Source organism: Cupressus sempervirens, chromosome 6 (assembly GCF_028749045.1).
Source record: "Cupressus sempervirens isolate cs-2001-9-10 chromosome 6, ASM2874904v1, whole genome shotgun sequence".
NCBI lineage: Eukaryota > Viridiplantae > Streptophyta > Pinopsida > Cupressales > Cupressaceae > Cupressus > Cupressus sempervirens.
Window position 1 is genome coordinate 576,219,910 of NC_143123.1, and position 18,880 is coordinate 576,238,789.

The 18,880-nt window shown below is 37.8% G+C and overlaps 1 protein-coding gene across 2 annotated transcripts in view; it reads left to right on the top strand.

Moving 5' to 3' along the window:
* LOC149553566 (hyperosmolality-gated Ca2+ permeable channel 1.5-like) overlaps positions 1–18,880 on the top strand; it is a 137,781-nt gene that overhangs the window by 18,314 nt on the left and 100,587 nt on the right. For both annotated transcript variants that reach the window (XM_089788968.1, XM_089788969.1), the window contains exons 3-5: positions 8,120–8,245; positions 8,890–9,025; positions 9,833–9,934. In XM_089788968.1, the coding sequence (XP_089645094.1) occupies positions 8,120–8,245; positions 8,890–9,025; positions 9,833–9,934 (364 nt within the window). The remainder of the gene's footprint in view (positions 1–8,119; positions 8,246–8,889; positions 9,026–9,832; positions 9,935–18,880) is intronic.

Consider the following 18,880-nt stretch of genomic DNA (forward strand, 5'->3'; position numbering starts at 1 on the left):
AAAAAATTGGCAATGGGGTTGCTTTTAGATGACACCTTTCTTTTCCCCATGTTGGATTGTGCTTAATGCATAGCAGTAGATGTAGAAGGACTCAAGATTGCCTTTGCTCATAAGCTTGCCGAAGACTTTTAACTTGTTGCCTACCAGTCAAGGTGGTAGGTACCTCAAGTCATCTGGAACACCCCAAAGCTTGGTGAACTCAATTCTGTAATGCAAATTTCTTGTTTCCATCGAAAACTTGCATGCACCCACACCTTTTCTTGTCCAAAAGAGGAAATGTGCATTCACTCTGGTGATGCTGCTAAACCATTCTATTCCACAAATATTGCATTTCCACTTAATTGTACCACCATTTATAGCTGTTCGTGCAACTATCCTTTTTAGAAACTGTGCAAGAGGAGATTAAGGTCATAATTACCTCTAGCTCACTTTGCCAAAAGAGTGAAGGGGGGCAATCTTTAGTTGGTGGATTGGGTGGCCAATTATCTTTTGATTGTGAATCTGTTTCCTTATACTCTTCATTATACTCAGCCTCAGGGCTATAATCTTCTTAGCTGTTATCAATATGAGAATGGGCTTCTAAATCCATTTCATCATCACTATGATTTGACCCACTTGAGTCATGACCTTGTGAGCTCATTTTCTCACTGCTTTTCACAAAATGAAAAAAATATAAAATCAATACATGCTTTCAGCCTATGACCTTCTTCAAATTCTTCAAATTCTCAATTTTTTTCCATTAGAATTTAAGCAACAAAAATTTGGAAATGAAACAAGAAACATCAAAAAATCTAGAAATGAAATTCAACTAAGAACTAAAAACTACAAACTAGAAACAAGCAGCATTGATCTTAACTTGAAAAATTAGAAAGTAAAATTAAAAACCATGAAAAAACCTATCTTTTGCTTCAAGAATCTCTTGAACAAGCTAAAAGGTTTTCCTTCTCCTCTTCTTGCTGCTTGTTACTCCTCTTTGCCTTCCACACACTCTCTTCACTGAAATAAGGACCCTTCTACGAGCTGTTCAAGCCCTTCTACAAGCTGTTCACTCTTCCTACTACTGTTGCAAAAATCGGAAAACCATGAAATGCTTAAAATGAGAAAACATTGAGATTTAATGGGGATTTCAACCTCGAAATAGGCCCCACATGCCTTAGGGTTAGTAAACAATAAAACAAAATATATTAAAACCTTTTTAAAATATATTTTTTTGGCACTTTTTTATGTGTCCCAAAAGAGGGGATGGCCATCTGTCCCCAGTTGGGTCAAGGGACACATTCCCATCTCCTTGCCCCCAATGGGGACGTAGGGAGGTCCCCTTGCTAGTGGTGCAATGATGCTAGGGACGCGGGAATACCGTCTCCCTGTCCTGAGTGTGTCTTTGTCTTGGGTGCGGCAGCCAAAAATGGTGAGGACACCTCCCCATGTTACTTTTGTCATTTTCTGGTTGAAACTTTGAAAGAGTTGTAAGGCATTTGTGTGATAAGTATGTCATATATTAGCGATGAAAGAATTTGATTTTTTAAATTTGCTTGCCAATTCACTTACAAAATCTTTATTCAAGTCTAATGCTATGTATTGAGCTTCTAAAATGTCTATGATGAATGCTTTATCAATGTTATGATATGCATATTTGACATTTCTCTCTATTTAAAAATGTAAAAACCCTGACTGGTTATAGCTCAAACAAACAATGGCGAGGACACGTCCCCATGTTACTTTTGTTATTTCCTGGTTGAAACTTTGAAAGAGTTCTAGGGCATTTGTGTGATAAGTATGTCATATATTGGCGATGAAAGAATTTGATTTTTTTATTTGCTTGCTAATTCACTTGTGTGATAAGTATGTCATATATTGGCGATGAAAGAATTTGATTTTTTTTATTTGCTTGCCAATTCACTTACAAAATCTTTATTCAAGTCTAATGCTATGTATTAATCTTCTAAAATGTCTATGAAGAATGCTTTATCAATGTTATGATATGCATATTTGACATTTCTCTCTATTTAAAAATGTAAAAACCTTGACTGGTTATAGCTCAAATAGACAATAATTCTTTATTGGCTAGTTATTCGACATTCCATCAAACACTTGGAAAGCCGGCTTAAAATCACCATAATGACAAATCTTCCTTGTAGTTTGCATTTATTGCTTTACATTTAGAACATTGGTGTTGAATTTTAAACAGTTTGAATACCGGAATCACTATTTGTGCTATAACTTAGTGATCCACAAATTCTAGTAGATAACAGGCACATAGCAAATATTGAATCTAACCATTCAATTACAGAATTACTTATTATTTAATTAGAGAAAAGAAAGACAATATTATGAACCAAATTTCCAATGTTTAAACAATGATGGAACCTGATTTCTCTTCGTAGCATAATTCCTTGCATTTGCCGGTTGATAGGAGAATTCAGTATATGAGTAAGATGCGGCTCCTTAACATAGCATCACCATTAGCAATCTCAGCGCAAACCGAAGACTCTAACAGAGTTGTTTGATATTAATCTGAAGTGCTTCCCATTTGCAAGTTGTGGCCAGGATAGGAATGAAGCCCAGCTTGATTGCAGATTGCAGATGGAACCAACAGTACGTGAGACAATGTAGAGATTCAAAATTACGTTTGCTCACTAGACCAACAACATTCTCCTCATTGCTTGTCATTTTAGCAAATGACAAATCTCAAACGTAGCCCAATAGATTAAAACCGCAATCACCAAAACCTTCAATCAATTATCAAATCGACTGGCAGATTGTACACATCACAGTCAATTTCCTTCATAATATCAATCTCTGTAGCCATAGTGATCATAGTTGGAGAATTGTGACAATTGCTTACCTTAGCCCAATTACTAATGATGAATCTTAGACTTCTTCGTATACTTGCCAGGTGATATGAGCAATATATATATATATATATATTTCTAGATAATTTTGTTTAGCTATAGGAATATAGTAGGAGAATGTTGGCCAATTGTATACGCCATCACAATTGCCAGGAACTTCTTAGACGGGACCCTTATACTTCAACAAGGGCTCACAAGTTAGAAATAAGGGAAAAGCCACAAAGGCACAAAAAACCAAAATATATTCAAGCATACCTTTGGCAATGAAATGAGCTCTCATTTATAAGCTTTCGTTGGCCAAAGTTTCCTTAAAACTCCACTTTAGAAATTGTGGAAGTTTTCCAAAAGAACTCAACACTAGAAACTTTCCAACTCACTTTTTAAGAAATATCTTTTAAAATTCAATGATTAATAAATAAATAAGATCTTATGCAATTTATTACTTTATTAACTGCATGTGATGACCAACTGCTGAAACCACCCACTACACTGCCAAAAATAGTACCTGCGGAAAATAGACTTACTAAAAGTAGTAAGTTCACAATTGAGACCCCCAAAACACCTTGTTAGCTCACGAGGGTCACTATGATGAGCTAAATCTATCAACTATGTAGACCTGCCAAAAATGAGGACATTACAAAAATTCCCCCTTATTGATAGCCATCCCCTTCCATCCCCACAAAATTGGCTTTGCATTGTACCCATATCAGAAACACACCCTTTAGTGGAACATAGATTAATATTGAAAGCTATGGCATTAGAATTACAAGTGTTGCCACTTTAATTGCAAAATTCATCTTTGAGTGAAGAACATCCTAGGTACAATTGAACTAATTACTCAAATTTGACTTCTTTGAGGTTATCATTCATGAATGCGCAAGAAAGTTATGCATGAATGCACAAGGTAAAGATAAGATAAATTTATTGATGTCCAACGAAAGACCACAAAGGGTCAAAGTGACTACTGAGCAAAAGTAAAAAAACAAATGCACAACAATGACACTAAATGACACCTAAAAGAAAACAACCACAACAACTAGAACAAACAAGCAAAAGAAGGAAAAGGAGCGGGGAAGAGGACCACAAAGATCACCAAACCCCCACTACATAGTTGAGCAAAAGACAAAAAGCCAGCATACCATAGGGACATTAAACGACGCCTAAAGAAAACAACCACAACAACAAGAACAAACAAGCAAAAGGAGGAAAACGAGGGGGCAAGAGGACCTCAAAGATCCCAAACCCCCACTACACGGTTGGAAAGACAAAAAAATCACAAAACCAAAGGTTAATTTGAGGGGATAGTAGGGTGGTCGAAGTGTCTCTAAGATTTCTTAGAAGGTCAAGGAGAGGAAATTCGCTGCTGAAAATATTTCCTCTAGGGTCTCACAGATTTGAGGAGATATTTGGGAGGGGGGTCGAGCTGATGCTTGGTGTCATGCACTAACTAAAGCCAAAAGAAAAATAGGTCATAAACTCAATTAACTATGTGCCAATAGGGCATAGAGGGTGGAGAAAGTAGTTGTGAGTCTAATGACTTCCTATGGATTAACAGTAAGAAGTCTCTGATTTGTGAACCTGAAAAAAGTGGAGAGAGAGCGAACCCCCCTAATGAGGCAGGAGAACCTCCATTTGATTTGATAGTATATAGGGCGTTGGAAGATGAAGTTCTTTTTCGTCTTGGCCTTCCTAATACTCCATAGCTGGAATGTGACTAGTACTGAGATAAGTATGAAGGGCGATTAATGAGTCCATTTTGTAACTCCAGGAAGTGCTCTGCGTGAAACACCATCTTGGGGTGAAGATCCCTGTGGGGGTTAACCCAAGTAGTGTGGATGAACTACTTGTAAATGTTTGTTCTGATACATTTGGTCAACTCTTGTCTTGACGAGTGAAGGTGGTGAGGAGCATGTAAAGAGTACTAAAAGGGAGGAAGATGATCCATCTTAATCCCAATAGACCTAGGAAGGGTTGAAGCCTTATCAAACCAACCACAAACCCAAACTGAAGAAATAGAGGCAACAATACACTCGAAAGAGCAATAAGTAAGGTAGGAATATCTATGGTGCCCTTCACTAAAGTCAATAAAGCCACAAAGGTGATGTAAGAGCTGAACAATATCAAAGATAGCCCCAAGTCTAAAGGGGCGAGCTTCAAACTCTACAAGAATAGTATTTTGAGAGGACGATTGCTTGTACCTGATAATGCGTTGGAGAAGAACCTAAACCATGATCACCGAAAAGATAAAAGGTCTAATCAAGGAATCCTAGAGGGTCAACTTGGAGAACAGTTGGTCTAATTAGAGAATCTAGGAGGGTCAACTTAGATGTGGTTTCCTGGAAATAGGTATGAAATAGAGATCTCGACTTCTAAACTTTGAAGAAAAAATGCAAGTGAAAGGTCTTGAGACAATTGAAAATCAACTGACGTAAGTCAGAAAAAGATGCAAGTAAGCTTCTTTGTAGATCCTTAGGGGTGGAAGCCAAAAGAACAACATCATCCACAAAGACAAAAATAGGGATTAAAACTTGGTGGAGAAAGCAACCATCCTTAGACTTTTAGGGCTCCCAAAGAAACCCTCAATCTCTTCAATGTATATACCGAATAAAGGAGATAGGGGAAGCCGTGCTTAACTTCAATGGATCAATATATTGTGTGAAGTTGTGAACCATTTGAGAAAACAATTTTAGGATCAATAACATGCTTTGACAACTCCATATCTAAAAAGTGACGTTTTCTTCACTTCCTAGAGTTCTAGGACATAAAATAAGATTGGTCAAGCTTGAAAGTGGCACTTGGGATGGGGGGAAGTGGAATTTTAGTTGTGGACATCTCTCCTAGAAGTCATTGGATTTGCAATAGTACCCTTATCCATGCCTCTTGGATGTAGCCTGGCCTTGGCCTAAGAGGAGTTCTGATGTTTCCTTCTTCAATTATACAAACCAATCTGTAATCAGCTAATGGTGTGTGTCCTGGTTGGGCCCTTCTAGTTATCCTAGAAGCCCCCTACTCACTGCCTTCTATATGTTCATAGCCAGTTGGAAGATTGAACCTTAGTTTCTAACTTTGTAGTGGCAAGGAGAAGATAAAGAAGAGGCAGAACTTCAGAAGAATGCTTTTGATACTCCTACAATGGGCAATGAAATGTGCCTGCACTTGCAAGAAAATGAAACGGATGCCCTGCTCCACTTTGGGTTTGTAATGTTGAGCAGCACTCATAATAGAGGTTTGGTTTCTTTCCTTGTATGCTAAAAATTGTTTTTTCATTTTTTTGAGCTGGCTGAGCCAAGTTTGGTGCAACCTTTTTAAATATTTATTCTTAAATATTTAGCAGGATTTCAAAGATGGCTAAGCCACACAGGAGTTATTCAAGCAATTTTTCTGCCACCTAAACTCAGACATAATTTAGATGAGTCTTAGCTGAATGTCGAAAGTGTATGCAGAAATCAGAAATGGTTGAACAATTAGGAAGGTACACCTTATTGAGGTTCACTTACATCAACATAGGCAGAGTGAGTAAATGCTTTTGGTAGATTATAAGTTTTATTGGAACATAACTTGTAGTTGAACCAATTCATATCATGCCTAATGAAAACATTTAATGGTTTATTTGGTTTCAGAATTTTCCATCTTTAGTTAGTCCACTTTCTATTGCTTTGATGGAACTAACCATTGGGTTAGCCATGAGAGAATATACTTGATGGAAATACAAATCACTCTGGCCATTTTTTATCATGTTAGCAGAAAATCCTTTCTGAAGGCAATATATATGGGTGCTCTTGTTGGAGATATATTTAACGTTGCCAATCTAAAGATGATGGTTCTGAAAAAGGTTGGTCAAGCTAAAGGATTAGTGTGTTCGAAAAATATAGATTTTTTTTTCCACCTTTAGCTTTTTGGGCTGATAAAACATTCATGCTTCCATTTTAACATTACTAAGGAACAAATTTCTATGGCTTAACAGCTTATATGTAACCATAGTCAGAGTTCTATAAGATGCACACCAGTTCTAAGTTGAGTGGAACTTAAGTCGGAGCTTTTATTCATTGTTTCCATTTCTACCTACGCTTTAAGAAAATATTTTGAATGGCTTAGTGACAACAAAAGAGCATGTGGGGAATCTTGCACGTTTAAGCCCTAGTGGAGCTTTGGCTCAGTTTGTGCCATGTTGCCTTAGATATTTGTGTTGGATTTTAAGCCAAAAATCAGATAAACAACAATAAGGAATAACTGAATCAGAAAAGATAAACGCCAGAAATAACCTGGGAAAACCCTTCTAGAATAAAGGCAAAATCCCAGCGACACAACAAAATATCATTTAATTGATCATAAAATTCAAGTTTACAATGCCTTTCGGTTTTTGTGATATATAATAACGGAATTAACTGAATGTCTCTTTAATAACTCTTTATTACAAATACAACTCTTCCTATTTCCATGCCTTAACACATGATGAATGAGATGTCTTTATATTTAATATTACAATTATCATAAACGTCCGTTTCAGCTGAAGGTGGCTATAACGGAATTAATGCCCAGAGATAAAGATTTCTATCCCAGCTACAAGCTCCAACAATTTGCTTCTGAGTGGGTTGAAGGAGTTGACCATGACAAGGTGGCCTTGCAAACTGATTGAGTAGATCACAATTTACTTTGATTGGCACAAATTGGTGATCAATTGTGATGACAAAACAGACAATATAGTTTGACTAATGATTTTTGTTGTGGTGCAGCAATTGGCACTTTTTGGTTATCATAGGACATACTTAGGTCGTGAGAGAACTTTAGAATCTTTGATTATAATTTATCCTGTCTTATCTGTTGGGCAATAGAGTCAATCTTAACACCCACCCTACATAAAAATTTAAAGTGATACAATAAGCAAACACATTACGTGGGAATAACATTCCAAGTAGAAACCAGTAATTGAGGATTCAGAAATGCAGCTAGTTTTCTTTCATTCTCTTTATGAATGTAAGAGGATATAAGATTTACAAGGTATTATTCTTGAATGCAATTTGTCAGATGATGTGGGGATATTCCTATATATTTCTAATAATAATTTCAAAGAAATAATACAGTTAGCAGTCAGTTTACTTGTAATTTTAGAAACAAAATAAGCTAAAGTTTAAAGTTTAAATTATTAATACATTAGAGAAGGAAGGTTCAAAAGGCGTATGAAATTTGTTCAACTTTGCTAAATGTGGTAGTTCTTAATTGTATAACTAAATGTCTAAAACTAATGATCTGTTTTGTTCTCATTGCAGTTTGAAAATTTTTGTTCCCTTGACAATCCTTGCTTTCGTGGTTCTTGTACCAGTTAATGCCACAAAGGGGAGCGTACATGACATTGATAAACTTTCAATGTCAAATGTTGAATCAGGTTCTCCAAGGTTAGTGAGAGTACACAATTGTCTTTGTGGTTGAGAATGCCTAATATGTTTAAACAAAGAGGCACAGTAGAAGAAAGTAAATTTATCTCAGAGCTATTTGATAATATTTTGTGACTTCAGTGTTATATATGTCTATAATGAACTTTACTGTATGAATATGAAATCATTTAAATTGAGTTCTGCATCTCCTCTTTCTTGACTGTTGCTCTTTGCATTTTTATCTTTTTTAAATGGGCTTTTATCAAAATTAGGAAGTATCTATTAAAACTTCAAAGTTACTCAAAGAAATGTGATCTCATGTATGGACATAGCTTAACAACGTAAACTGTCAGCATCTAGAGCTTAGATATGGACTAATATTGCAAAATTTCCCTATTTTTGCAGAATTTTAAGGCATGCCACTTTTGTATAATATTCTACCATATGTTAATACAAATCCATTTTGTTTTTCACAAAGAACATTCAATAAAAAATGATCTAAAGTTCTCTCCGCAATGAACCTGAAGCCTCATCTTTGAGGTTTATTCTCAATGTCAGCTGGTCAAAGTTGACAAGTTTTTTACTTGATATTGTAGAAGACTTAAAACATAGAGATACCATTTACCATACAATCTAAATGCAATTTTTTTTTAATTGTATTTTAGGTTTTGTGCGCATATAGTCATGGCATACATATTTGCAATGTGGACATGCTATGTGCTTTACACAGAATACTCAACTGTAGCGGCAATGCGACTAAGTTTTCTTGAATCAGAACACCGGCGCCCTGACCAATTTACTGTAAGTTCTACTGTAACAGAAAAAATAGTCTACATCAATGTTACCTGTTCTTTAACTACTGTATTTGTGAGAACAAATTGTTTTATCCCGATTATCTCAAACATGATCTTAATTGGTACTGTTGGAAATGGAGCCTGTAATTTCTTTGATAACCTTGAAAGCTGCAAAGGTCAACAGATGCTGTTGATTCCAATTGGAATATTCTTAACTAATTGATAATATAATGCCTTGCTGATGATGTGGAGACACAAGGAAATATTATTTTCTAACACATTTTGGAATTCCATTATTTCTATCCTACAGGACCATTGCATTTAGAAAAAACTAGAATAACTAAACAAAGAGGTATAACAAAGTTGAAGATTTTATTAGGAAACTATAGTTTTATTCAGTTGCAAAGCTTTCCCATCATGAATGACTTAAGAATAACTAATAGGCTTATTGACATGTTCCATGGTTAATACTGGTATAATACATATACCCGACATCATAAAATATAAAAATGAGAAAATGTGCATCTGAAGATTGAGGGAGGGAGAGGGAAAGAGACGGGAACAGTGAGGATTTTCAACTTCACAAATGAGTGTTAAAGTGAGTTAATTCTAATGCGCCATCAAATTGTTGCAGTGATTCCCACATTTAACTTAAGTTTTGATTGAGATATTACTAGTATGTTCTTTTATGTTATAGACTTCAGTTATGATTGCACAGATTATTGATTGACTTCATTGACAAAACATGATTTTGTTCAGCTCTGATGATAAGGCCAACTCATGACTATGACATTTGTCTCTTCTATTGTTTCAGGTGCTGGTTAGGAATGTGCCCCCAGATCCTGATGAGTCAATTAGTGAGCACATCGAGCATTTTTTCCGTGTTAATTATCCTGATCACTATCTCACAAATCAGGTTACAATAATCGCTTTTTCTGAAATTTTAAGGACGACTGTTATGTAATATGCATTGACAACTGTATGTATGATGCTAGAAAAACGTTAAATAATGGTTTTCAAATAGCAGAGATATTTTAGATAACCTGTCATAATGAATGAATAGTAGATTAATATTTGTTTAAACAAAAATGGCGCATTGTGTTTGTTATGTGGATCTCAGGAGCATACTTACAAAAAACTCTTAAATACCCCAAAACATGGTTGACAAAAAAAATGCTAGCCCTTAAAATTCTAGAATTTTCACTACAGCTATGTGCAATGGAAAATGCATAGCTGCTGATGGATAAGTGTAAGATTTTCTAGAGAACACGTCAACGTGGATGAATGGTAGATGCATCTTGCCTCCTATATTACTAAAATCATAAACATGTGTTATAAAACTCAATAATGTGTCTTTGCATTTGTGAAGATTGTTACTAGGATCTCTTCATACTTGAAACGTGGCTAAAAATAATTCTTAGATAGTTTTGACAAATAAAATGTGCACTGTGTAGGACCGAGATGGTATTTTAATCATGAAATAATATTGTTATTCTGCATGGGTGCTTCCCTTGTTGACTTTTTAAATTTAGGTTGATTGAGGTGGCAAAGATGGTTTTTAATGGACCCTTGATTCAAACGCAACAGAAGGAGTTGGCTGGCTTCTGAGCTAGAGGTCAACGCTTTACATTGTAGAAGAATCTAAAATGTAATTGGAGGGTGGTTAAGCATGTTGATGCGTGTTTTATGAGGGTTTATCTCACCAGCAACATAAAATAAAACATACCAAGTATATCCTCTTCTCTCTTGGAAAAGTAAATCTCAAGTTCTTTTGGATATGATACGTGTTTTATGAGGGTTTATCTCACCAGCAACATAAAATAAAACATACCAAGTATATCCTCTTCTCTCTTGGAAAAGTAAAATATCAAGTTCTTTTGGATATGATTAGATGAGACAACCCTTAGGTTCCTAATGTCAAGTCTTGACTCAAATCTGATAGACTTAGTGGATATGATGTGTTATTTTGGCTTCACAAGGGGACCTGTGCAAATGCTCTTGGAGAGCAAGTGCAATTCTTTCTGCACTGTAATACTTTACTAACACTACTAAAAAATTCAAATAAATAAGAAAAAGAGGAAGGGTGTAGAAGTGTAAGGAGGGTTTTTCTGTCATGGGGACAATGACAATGATGGATGATGCTTCAGATAGACAGATCTCCACAAAAAATGATTATTGCTTAATCAAACTTCTGAATGCCACAAAGTTAGTGCAATCTTCAAAGGAAATGAAGGATTTTCAGATTTCAAACAGACATTCAAGTAGCTGATACTGGTGCAACTTAAACATGCATTTGCAATTGAACTAATGGTGCAATTGGGTTCTAACTAACCATGCACTGTAATTTACATCAGCAGCCTACAAATTGTATGAACTGGCATCAAATATCTATGCATTTTACCATCAACATAATTGAACTGAAATCAACATTGAAGAATAGAAACCATGCATACATTTTAGTACACAAGAAAGACACCATAACTTGAATGCTTTGCTTGCATTAACCTTAAATATCAATTACAACAAATCTTGTTCATAAATTCCTATTGCTACAACTGCCTCTGCTAATAACTACTAACTCTGCAAAGAAGAAGAGCCCTACTTTTATAGAGAAAGCTTGCAAAATCAACAGTGGAGATTAACTCATTACCAAGAGCTCAAATTTGTCTTCTAGATACATCTAAATATTTAAATACAATATCTTCTAGCTATTCGTTCTAGTAGATGAGATAAGTTTATCCACTTTCCCTTGACTAGACAAAATTTACGTGCTCCTTAAGGTGTCACCGGAATATAACTTTGACTTATCAATGTTACATTGATTTGACTTTTTCAAATTTCCTATTCATTTTACAATAGAGTACATTTTGAATATTTCTGCAAAAAATATGCATTCAAGTAATGATATTTTCCAGGTTCTTTTTCTGGATTTCCTGATTTTGAAATTACTTCTTGAGCTTGTATGACATTGTCTTGTAGGTAGGAATGTTGAAATATCCTTGTAGTCATACTTCATTTGAATGAAGCTTTTGCAATCTTTGGATTGCATTCCTAACAACATAATTCTGGATTCTGATATGGATTCGGGAATGTGGAAATGAGAATTTATGAATTGGAATTGAATCCTAAATTGGAAATCCGGTTTCAGACTCCTGGAATTGGATTCTGATTTCTGATTTTGGAACTTGGGATTTGGGATCAAGAGTTGGCGATTCTGTTTTTGAATTTTAGGATTAGGATTCTTTCTGATTTTCTGATTGGTATTATAAGAATTGGAATTTAGGAACTGGAAATCTGATTTCTGAAATGTGCACTTGCACATTTGATTTAGGAGCTGGAAAAACATTCTTGGATGACAGATCTGTGGTTGCAATCTGTGATATAAGGATTTGGATTTTGGCATTAATGAAATCTGATTTGCTTTCTACGATTTTGGGAAATTGCATTTTGGAAACAAAAATCACAAAATGGAAAGGGAAATCATATTCATGAAAGAAGGGTGTTATGTATGAAGAAGGAATTAGGATTGGTGGGTATAGATACCTCATTTGTATTGGATTTGTAGAATCTGATTTTGGATTTGCAATCTTGGAATTGGAATCTAGCATATGAAATCTATTTACCATATGGGGTAAACGGTATATGGAATTTACCATATGAAATCTAGCATATAGACAATAGACAAGTACATGTAACACAATAGTACTCCTTTTATTATTCTCATATATGCCGAAGAGATTACATAGTGCTTACAATGATGATTACAGTGATTTCCAACGGTGTACATATACCTTTCCAAAGAACCTTCTCAAAGGGGTTCGTCGGCTACATAATAAATAATTACCGACTACACGCTAATCTACCTGTCAGCTACACAGTATTTACCGACGACATCAATCCGTTGGCTACACAATATTTACCGACCACATCATCTCCCCCAAAAGAAAAAGTCGTCTCCGGAGGACAATTACAAAATATTCGAGACAAATTAATAAACAAAATACATTAACTGACTAACTACAACAAGATAGATCTGTTTCTGTCACATCACTTTCACATTCGTCCCATGCTTGCACCAAACTGGTCTCCAACCCACGTTGCATTTTGTAGCCTTTGCTAACACAATATTGTCTCCTTAGTCAAGCTGACCCTTATAGCCACTCGTGCCGCTTTCTCTTCCAACTCTTGGGTACGCTTAGCCAAGTGTTGCTCTACTGCCCTCAACTGGAGGATCAACTCCTCCCGAACTCTCTATGCATCCACCAAGAAAGCTTCACATCCAACACCTACTCCAAGTGCCTCAAAGCGTAACATCCCTCTCGAAAGGCTTGCTCCATTGATCTCTCCACCTCTGACACACTATGCTTGCAGTAGTTCTAGGTCTCATCAATTGGTCACACTTCCCATGACTGATAACTGAACCGGCTGGGGGTCTAGGGGGCATCGCCCCCAGCAGGGTCGAGGGGCAGCGCCCCAGGCGCGCTTCCTATTGCGATACAAGGCGGGATCGAGGGGTAGCACCTCTGCTGCCAAGACCAAATTAGCACTCTCAAAGCCCTACAAAACTACATGGAACACATCATTTTTGTGATTTTCCTCTGATCCCACACTCTTTCTGACAATGGTTATGTTTCCTTCTTGTTAATGTCTTTCCCTTCCCTTGCACATCATGAATTATTCATTATGAACATTTTTGATTTGCCATTGTTTTGTTTTTTAGCTTCTTCCTTTGCTCGTCCGTTGCTATGCCTCTTTCATCTGTTTGGTCTCTCTATCACTCCTAACTGCTCTGATGCTTTTGCCTTCCAAGCTGAAGATTAGTGTCATCGCTGCATCACCGCTAAAATTCACACAAAACACCCCTTGCATTCGTTTGACGCAGAATGTAGAGCCGTAGGGGATAGGAATTTTTTTTTCATGGGAATGTTGTCGTTGCGAAATTACTCTATCCATGGGATGTATATAACCCAGTCCGCGGAAATGCAAAATCCGAACACGGAAACATGAAGTTTCTAACTAGCCCGCGGAAATGCAAAATCCGAACGTGGAAACATCTACGAAACTCCCCACTGCAGTATTGAAACTCCCGTGGGGCACATATTCGCTAGACACGTGGTCTGCGACCACATGTCCGCAGGACACTCACGCAACACTTTACTTTTTTTTTTGTTTACTGTTGCTCTTCATTATTTGGTGATGAGAGAACAGTTCTGGCATGATATATTTTTAACTTGGGACAGTTTACTGTTTCTGGAATTTCTCTCCTGTTTAATGTCCATAGCTTTATTGCTCCGTTATCACCCACTTTCCGGATTTGGTATGGTCCGACCCATTTGACTTTAAACTTCCCCGGTTTGATTTCGTTCCGTCTGCTATACTTCAACACCAGCTGTCCCAGTTGAAACTTATTTAATTTCAAATGCTTCTCATACCATATCTTCCGCCTATTTTGTGTAACTTCCATGGCCCATTGTGCCTATAGTCGTCGCTCATCTAGTTTATTTAAATTATACCATCTCTCCCTTAGACTTTCCATATTGCCAAGCTTGTTTTTGGGACTCGGTACCATGAATTTCGTCAATTGCCACTCCTTGCCGTCAATAGCTATATTCTTGATTTTAGAACCTTCACTCTGTATTGTTGAAGTTTTTTATTAAGCCCTTCCTCTTTGTTTCCTGTGCAGACTGTACGATGTGTTTTCTTTGCTGTCAACACCTTTCTACTAATTTTGTGGTGCGGTGTAACCTATTCTTTCCGTGCGGTCCATTCAACGTGTACCGAACGGTGGAATCTTTCCTTTTTCTGGGTTCGTACTGTATGTTCTTCCCCTCAGCTTCAGCAGTAACCACCTTTTCTTCTTCCGTTTCTTTGTATTTCTTTGACCATTCATTTTTCTCTCCCTTTTCGTTGAACCTTAACATATTATAGCTCGAAAAGAGTTCGTAATCCTCCATCTGCCAGTGGAAAAGGCCGTTCACCGAGTCTAGGTTGTCCTCATTCGATCCTTCTAATCTCAATACTCTTTCTTCATCGGGTTCCATTCTCTTCTTTCCTTCATCGTCACTCTCGCCTTCACCTTGTGAGTTTGACGACGCTACCTCCTCACTTACCATTTGTGTGTGCAGGTCAATTATGAATCTTCTGCCTCCACGCGCCATTGATAGAGTATTTCGTTTCTAATCATGTTTTACTTTTGCTTGTACCAACCAACTCCATTCAAGAATAACGTCATACCCTCTTCTTATTAGTGGAATGACCACGAAATCCAATAAAAATGGTTGCATTCCAATAGTTACCGGCTGCCCCATCAAGGTTCCCAACGATTTGATCCCATGTTGGTCTGCCGTGAGCAACTGGAAAGTTGGGTGGCCACAACGTAGGTTGTCCTAATTTTTTTCATACATCTTCTAGTAACACATTCACGCCTGACCCTCCGTCCACAATTGTGTCTGTCAGAACAGTTCCCAAAATGCCCATCTCGACTACTGCCGGATGCCTTCTTGTTGTGAGTGTCGGTAGCATTGGGTCTGTTACCATCGTTCCACTACCGTCCTTTCCTGTTTCTTCTGTCGCTTTTAGAAATGACGTCATATTCAGAATGACTATCCGTAACTGGGGCATTGTGAGAAGGTCACTTAATTTGATCAGGACTTCCATTTGCATCACCTGCCTTATTATGTTTTGCTCAGCACAGTTCCTCGTTGAGGTATCGGTAGTGTCCTTCAATTGTGATTTCTTTGCCTGTGTTGCTTTCTCAATTTCCGCCTGCGCTTCTTCCAATCTCCTTTTTTCGTCTGTCGGGTCGGGTACAGTTTTGCTTGTGTATGGGTGATTGCCAAGACTTCTTCGTTGGCGCCGATGCTGATCAGAGTCACTCCTGATTTCGAGCACTTGGCATCTTCATGATCTCTAGGACCGCACCATCTGCATAACAACTTTGGTGCATTTGTTGATGTACAGTGCTGTGCAAAGTGGCCCCACAAATTGCATGCTCGACATTGAACCATCGGGCGGCCGTTCGCATCGTACTGAATTCGGCTGCGGCCCCCATTATTATTGTTGGTATTGTTGTTTTGCCCTCTGCTATTATTTCTGTACCCACCCGGAGTGGCACTATCATTGTTTGTATTTCCGCTCCCTCCTGACGTGGAAGCCTTCTGGGTTAGGAGCACTTGTTGATGCCCACATGTGGAAATGAAATATTTGAGGCGCGACTAGAGCCTATGAGGTGACTCTTCACAACGTCCATCAGACAAGGCTAGCGACCACCTTGCACGTTGGATTTCTTCAATCCTCTACCCCTCGATGTGTCCGTGAGAGCTTCATGTTCCGCTTGTGTCAGATCCCCACATATGAGCTGTATCAATCGTGTTTTTACCTCTCGGCTCAACTGTGCCTTCTGTCATATTCTTACTTATGCCTATTATGAAATTTTTTAATCCTTTATTATTGTTTACACTTATTTTACATATATACACCAATATTTATTATTTTTAGACTGTCTCTCAGTTGCTCGTCCACATAGGTGCGTTATTTATTTCATGATAGAGTTTCAGCTTCGACCCATTCACTGCGTTGGCTAGTTCCTTTCTATCAAGCGTCCATAATTTTATTGCCCCATTATTGACAACTTCGTGTATCTTGTATGGTCCTACTCACTTCACTTTGAACTTTCTTGGTTTGATTTCGTACTTCAAAATTAACTGGCCTGGTTGAAATCTGTTCAACTTCAAGTGCTTGTCATGCTGTGGCCTTATGCCTATTTTGTGTAACCTTTGTGGCCCATTGTGCCTGCAGTCATTGCTCGTCAAGCTTATTTACATTGTATAATCTCTCCCTCAGACTTTCCATATCTCTCAGTTTGTTCTTGATTGCAATTCTTAAACTTGGTACCATGAATTCCAGAGGCTGCCATTCTTTGCCATCAACAACTGTATTCTTGATTCTAGAACCTTCACTCCATACGGTTGAATTTTTTATCAACCCCTTCCTCTTTGTTTCCTATGCAAGCCGTACGATGTGTTTTGCTTACTGCCAACACCTTTCTACTAAATCTGTGGTGCGGTGTAAGCTTTTCTTTCTGCGCAATTTGTTCATTGTGTACCATATGGTGGAATCTTTCCTTTTGCTAGGTTCGTATGGTATGTTCTTTCTCTTGTGCTGGCCATACGGTATGTTATTTCTTTCAGCTTCAGCCGTAACAGCCTTTCCTTCTTTTGCTTCTTTCTATTCCTTTGGACATTCATTTTCCTTTACTTTATTACCTTCATCGACCCTTTAACATATTAGAGTTCGAAAAGAGCTCGTAGTCCTCCATTTGCCAATGGAGTAGGCCATTCACCGAATCCAGGTCATCATCATTAGACCCTCCTTCTAGTCTCAATACTCTCTCTTCATCAGGTTCCATTCTCTTCTTCCTTTCGTCATCCCCTTCACCTTCGCCCTTAGAATCCGACGACATTGCTTCCTCACCTATCATCTGCATGTGTAAGTCGATTACGAATCTTTCAGCCTCCACGTTCCATGGATAGGGTATTTTGTTTCCAATCATGTTTCACCTTCGCTTGCACCAACCAGCCTCGTTTAAGGATAGCGTCATACTCTTTTCTTTTTAGCGGAATGACCATGAAATCTAATAGAAATGTTTGCGTTCCAATAGTTACCAATTGCGCCATCAGGGTTCCCAATGGCTTGATTCCGTGCTGATCCACAGTGAGTAATTGAAATGTAGGTGGCCACAACGTAGGTTGTCCCAACTTTTTCCATATATCCTCCAGTAACAGGTTTACGCCTGACCTTCCGTTGACGATTGTCTTTGAGTACGGTTCTTTGGATACCCATCTCTACTATTGCAGGATGTCTTCCTGTAGTGAGTGCTAATAGCATTGGATCTGTTGCAATCGCTCCATTGCCATCCTTTTCTGTCTCCATTGCTTTTGGGAGTGGTGTCATGTTCAGTATTGCCATCCGCAATTGAGGCATTGTAAGAAGGTTATTTAATTTTATAGGAACTTCTATTTGCATATCCTGCCTTATCATGTTTTTCTCAGCCAAGTTCCTCTTCAAGGTGTCGGCAGTGTTATTTGCTTGCAACTTTCTCGTTTCCATTTGTTTTTCCAACTCCCTTCGTGCTTGCTGCAACCTCTTCTTTTCTTCCTTTGCATCGGGGTACTTTGCCTTCTTTGCTTGCTCACGCGTAATGGCTAGTGTTTCTTCATCACATGTTTCGATGCTTAACAAATTCACCCCCTAGTTAAGGCATTTCGAATCTTCGTGGTCTCCCAGACCACACCATCTGCATAACAGCTGCGGCGTCTCCTTCGTGGTACAATCTCTGGTGAAGTGCTCCCTGAGGTTACACGCATGACATTGTATCATCAACTGTTTGCTCAAGTCGTACTGTATCCGACTCCGGCCTCCATTGTTGTTATTGTTATTATTATTACCACCCCTTCTGCGTCAGTTATTGTTGCGATATCCTCTTGAGGTTGCACCATTATTCGTGTTTATTCTAGTGCACACTTCCTGCGTCAGTAACACTTGCTAGTGTCCCTTTGACTTCATATTGAACGGGCATTCCTTTATGGAATGTCCCACAATCTGGCAAATGTCACAAAATTGCTTTTTCGGGTAGGAGCCATTTGTGCGACCTTCCTCCTTATAGTTCGTACACCAGAATTCCCCCTTTATCGAGTCAAGATTCTTTTCCAAATTTTAAACTCCGTCATTCGTAGCATATCCTTTTGCAACACACAAACTTTCTTGCTTGATTCTTCGTTGTTGTTGCTACTTTTAGACAATGAATCGTTTGAGTTTGACGATTTGTGCTTCTTTTTCTTGCTTTTTTTTGTTCACTCTTCAG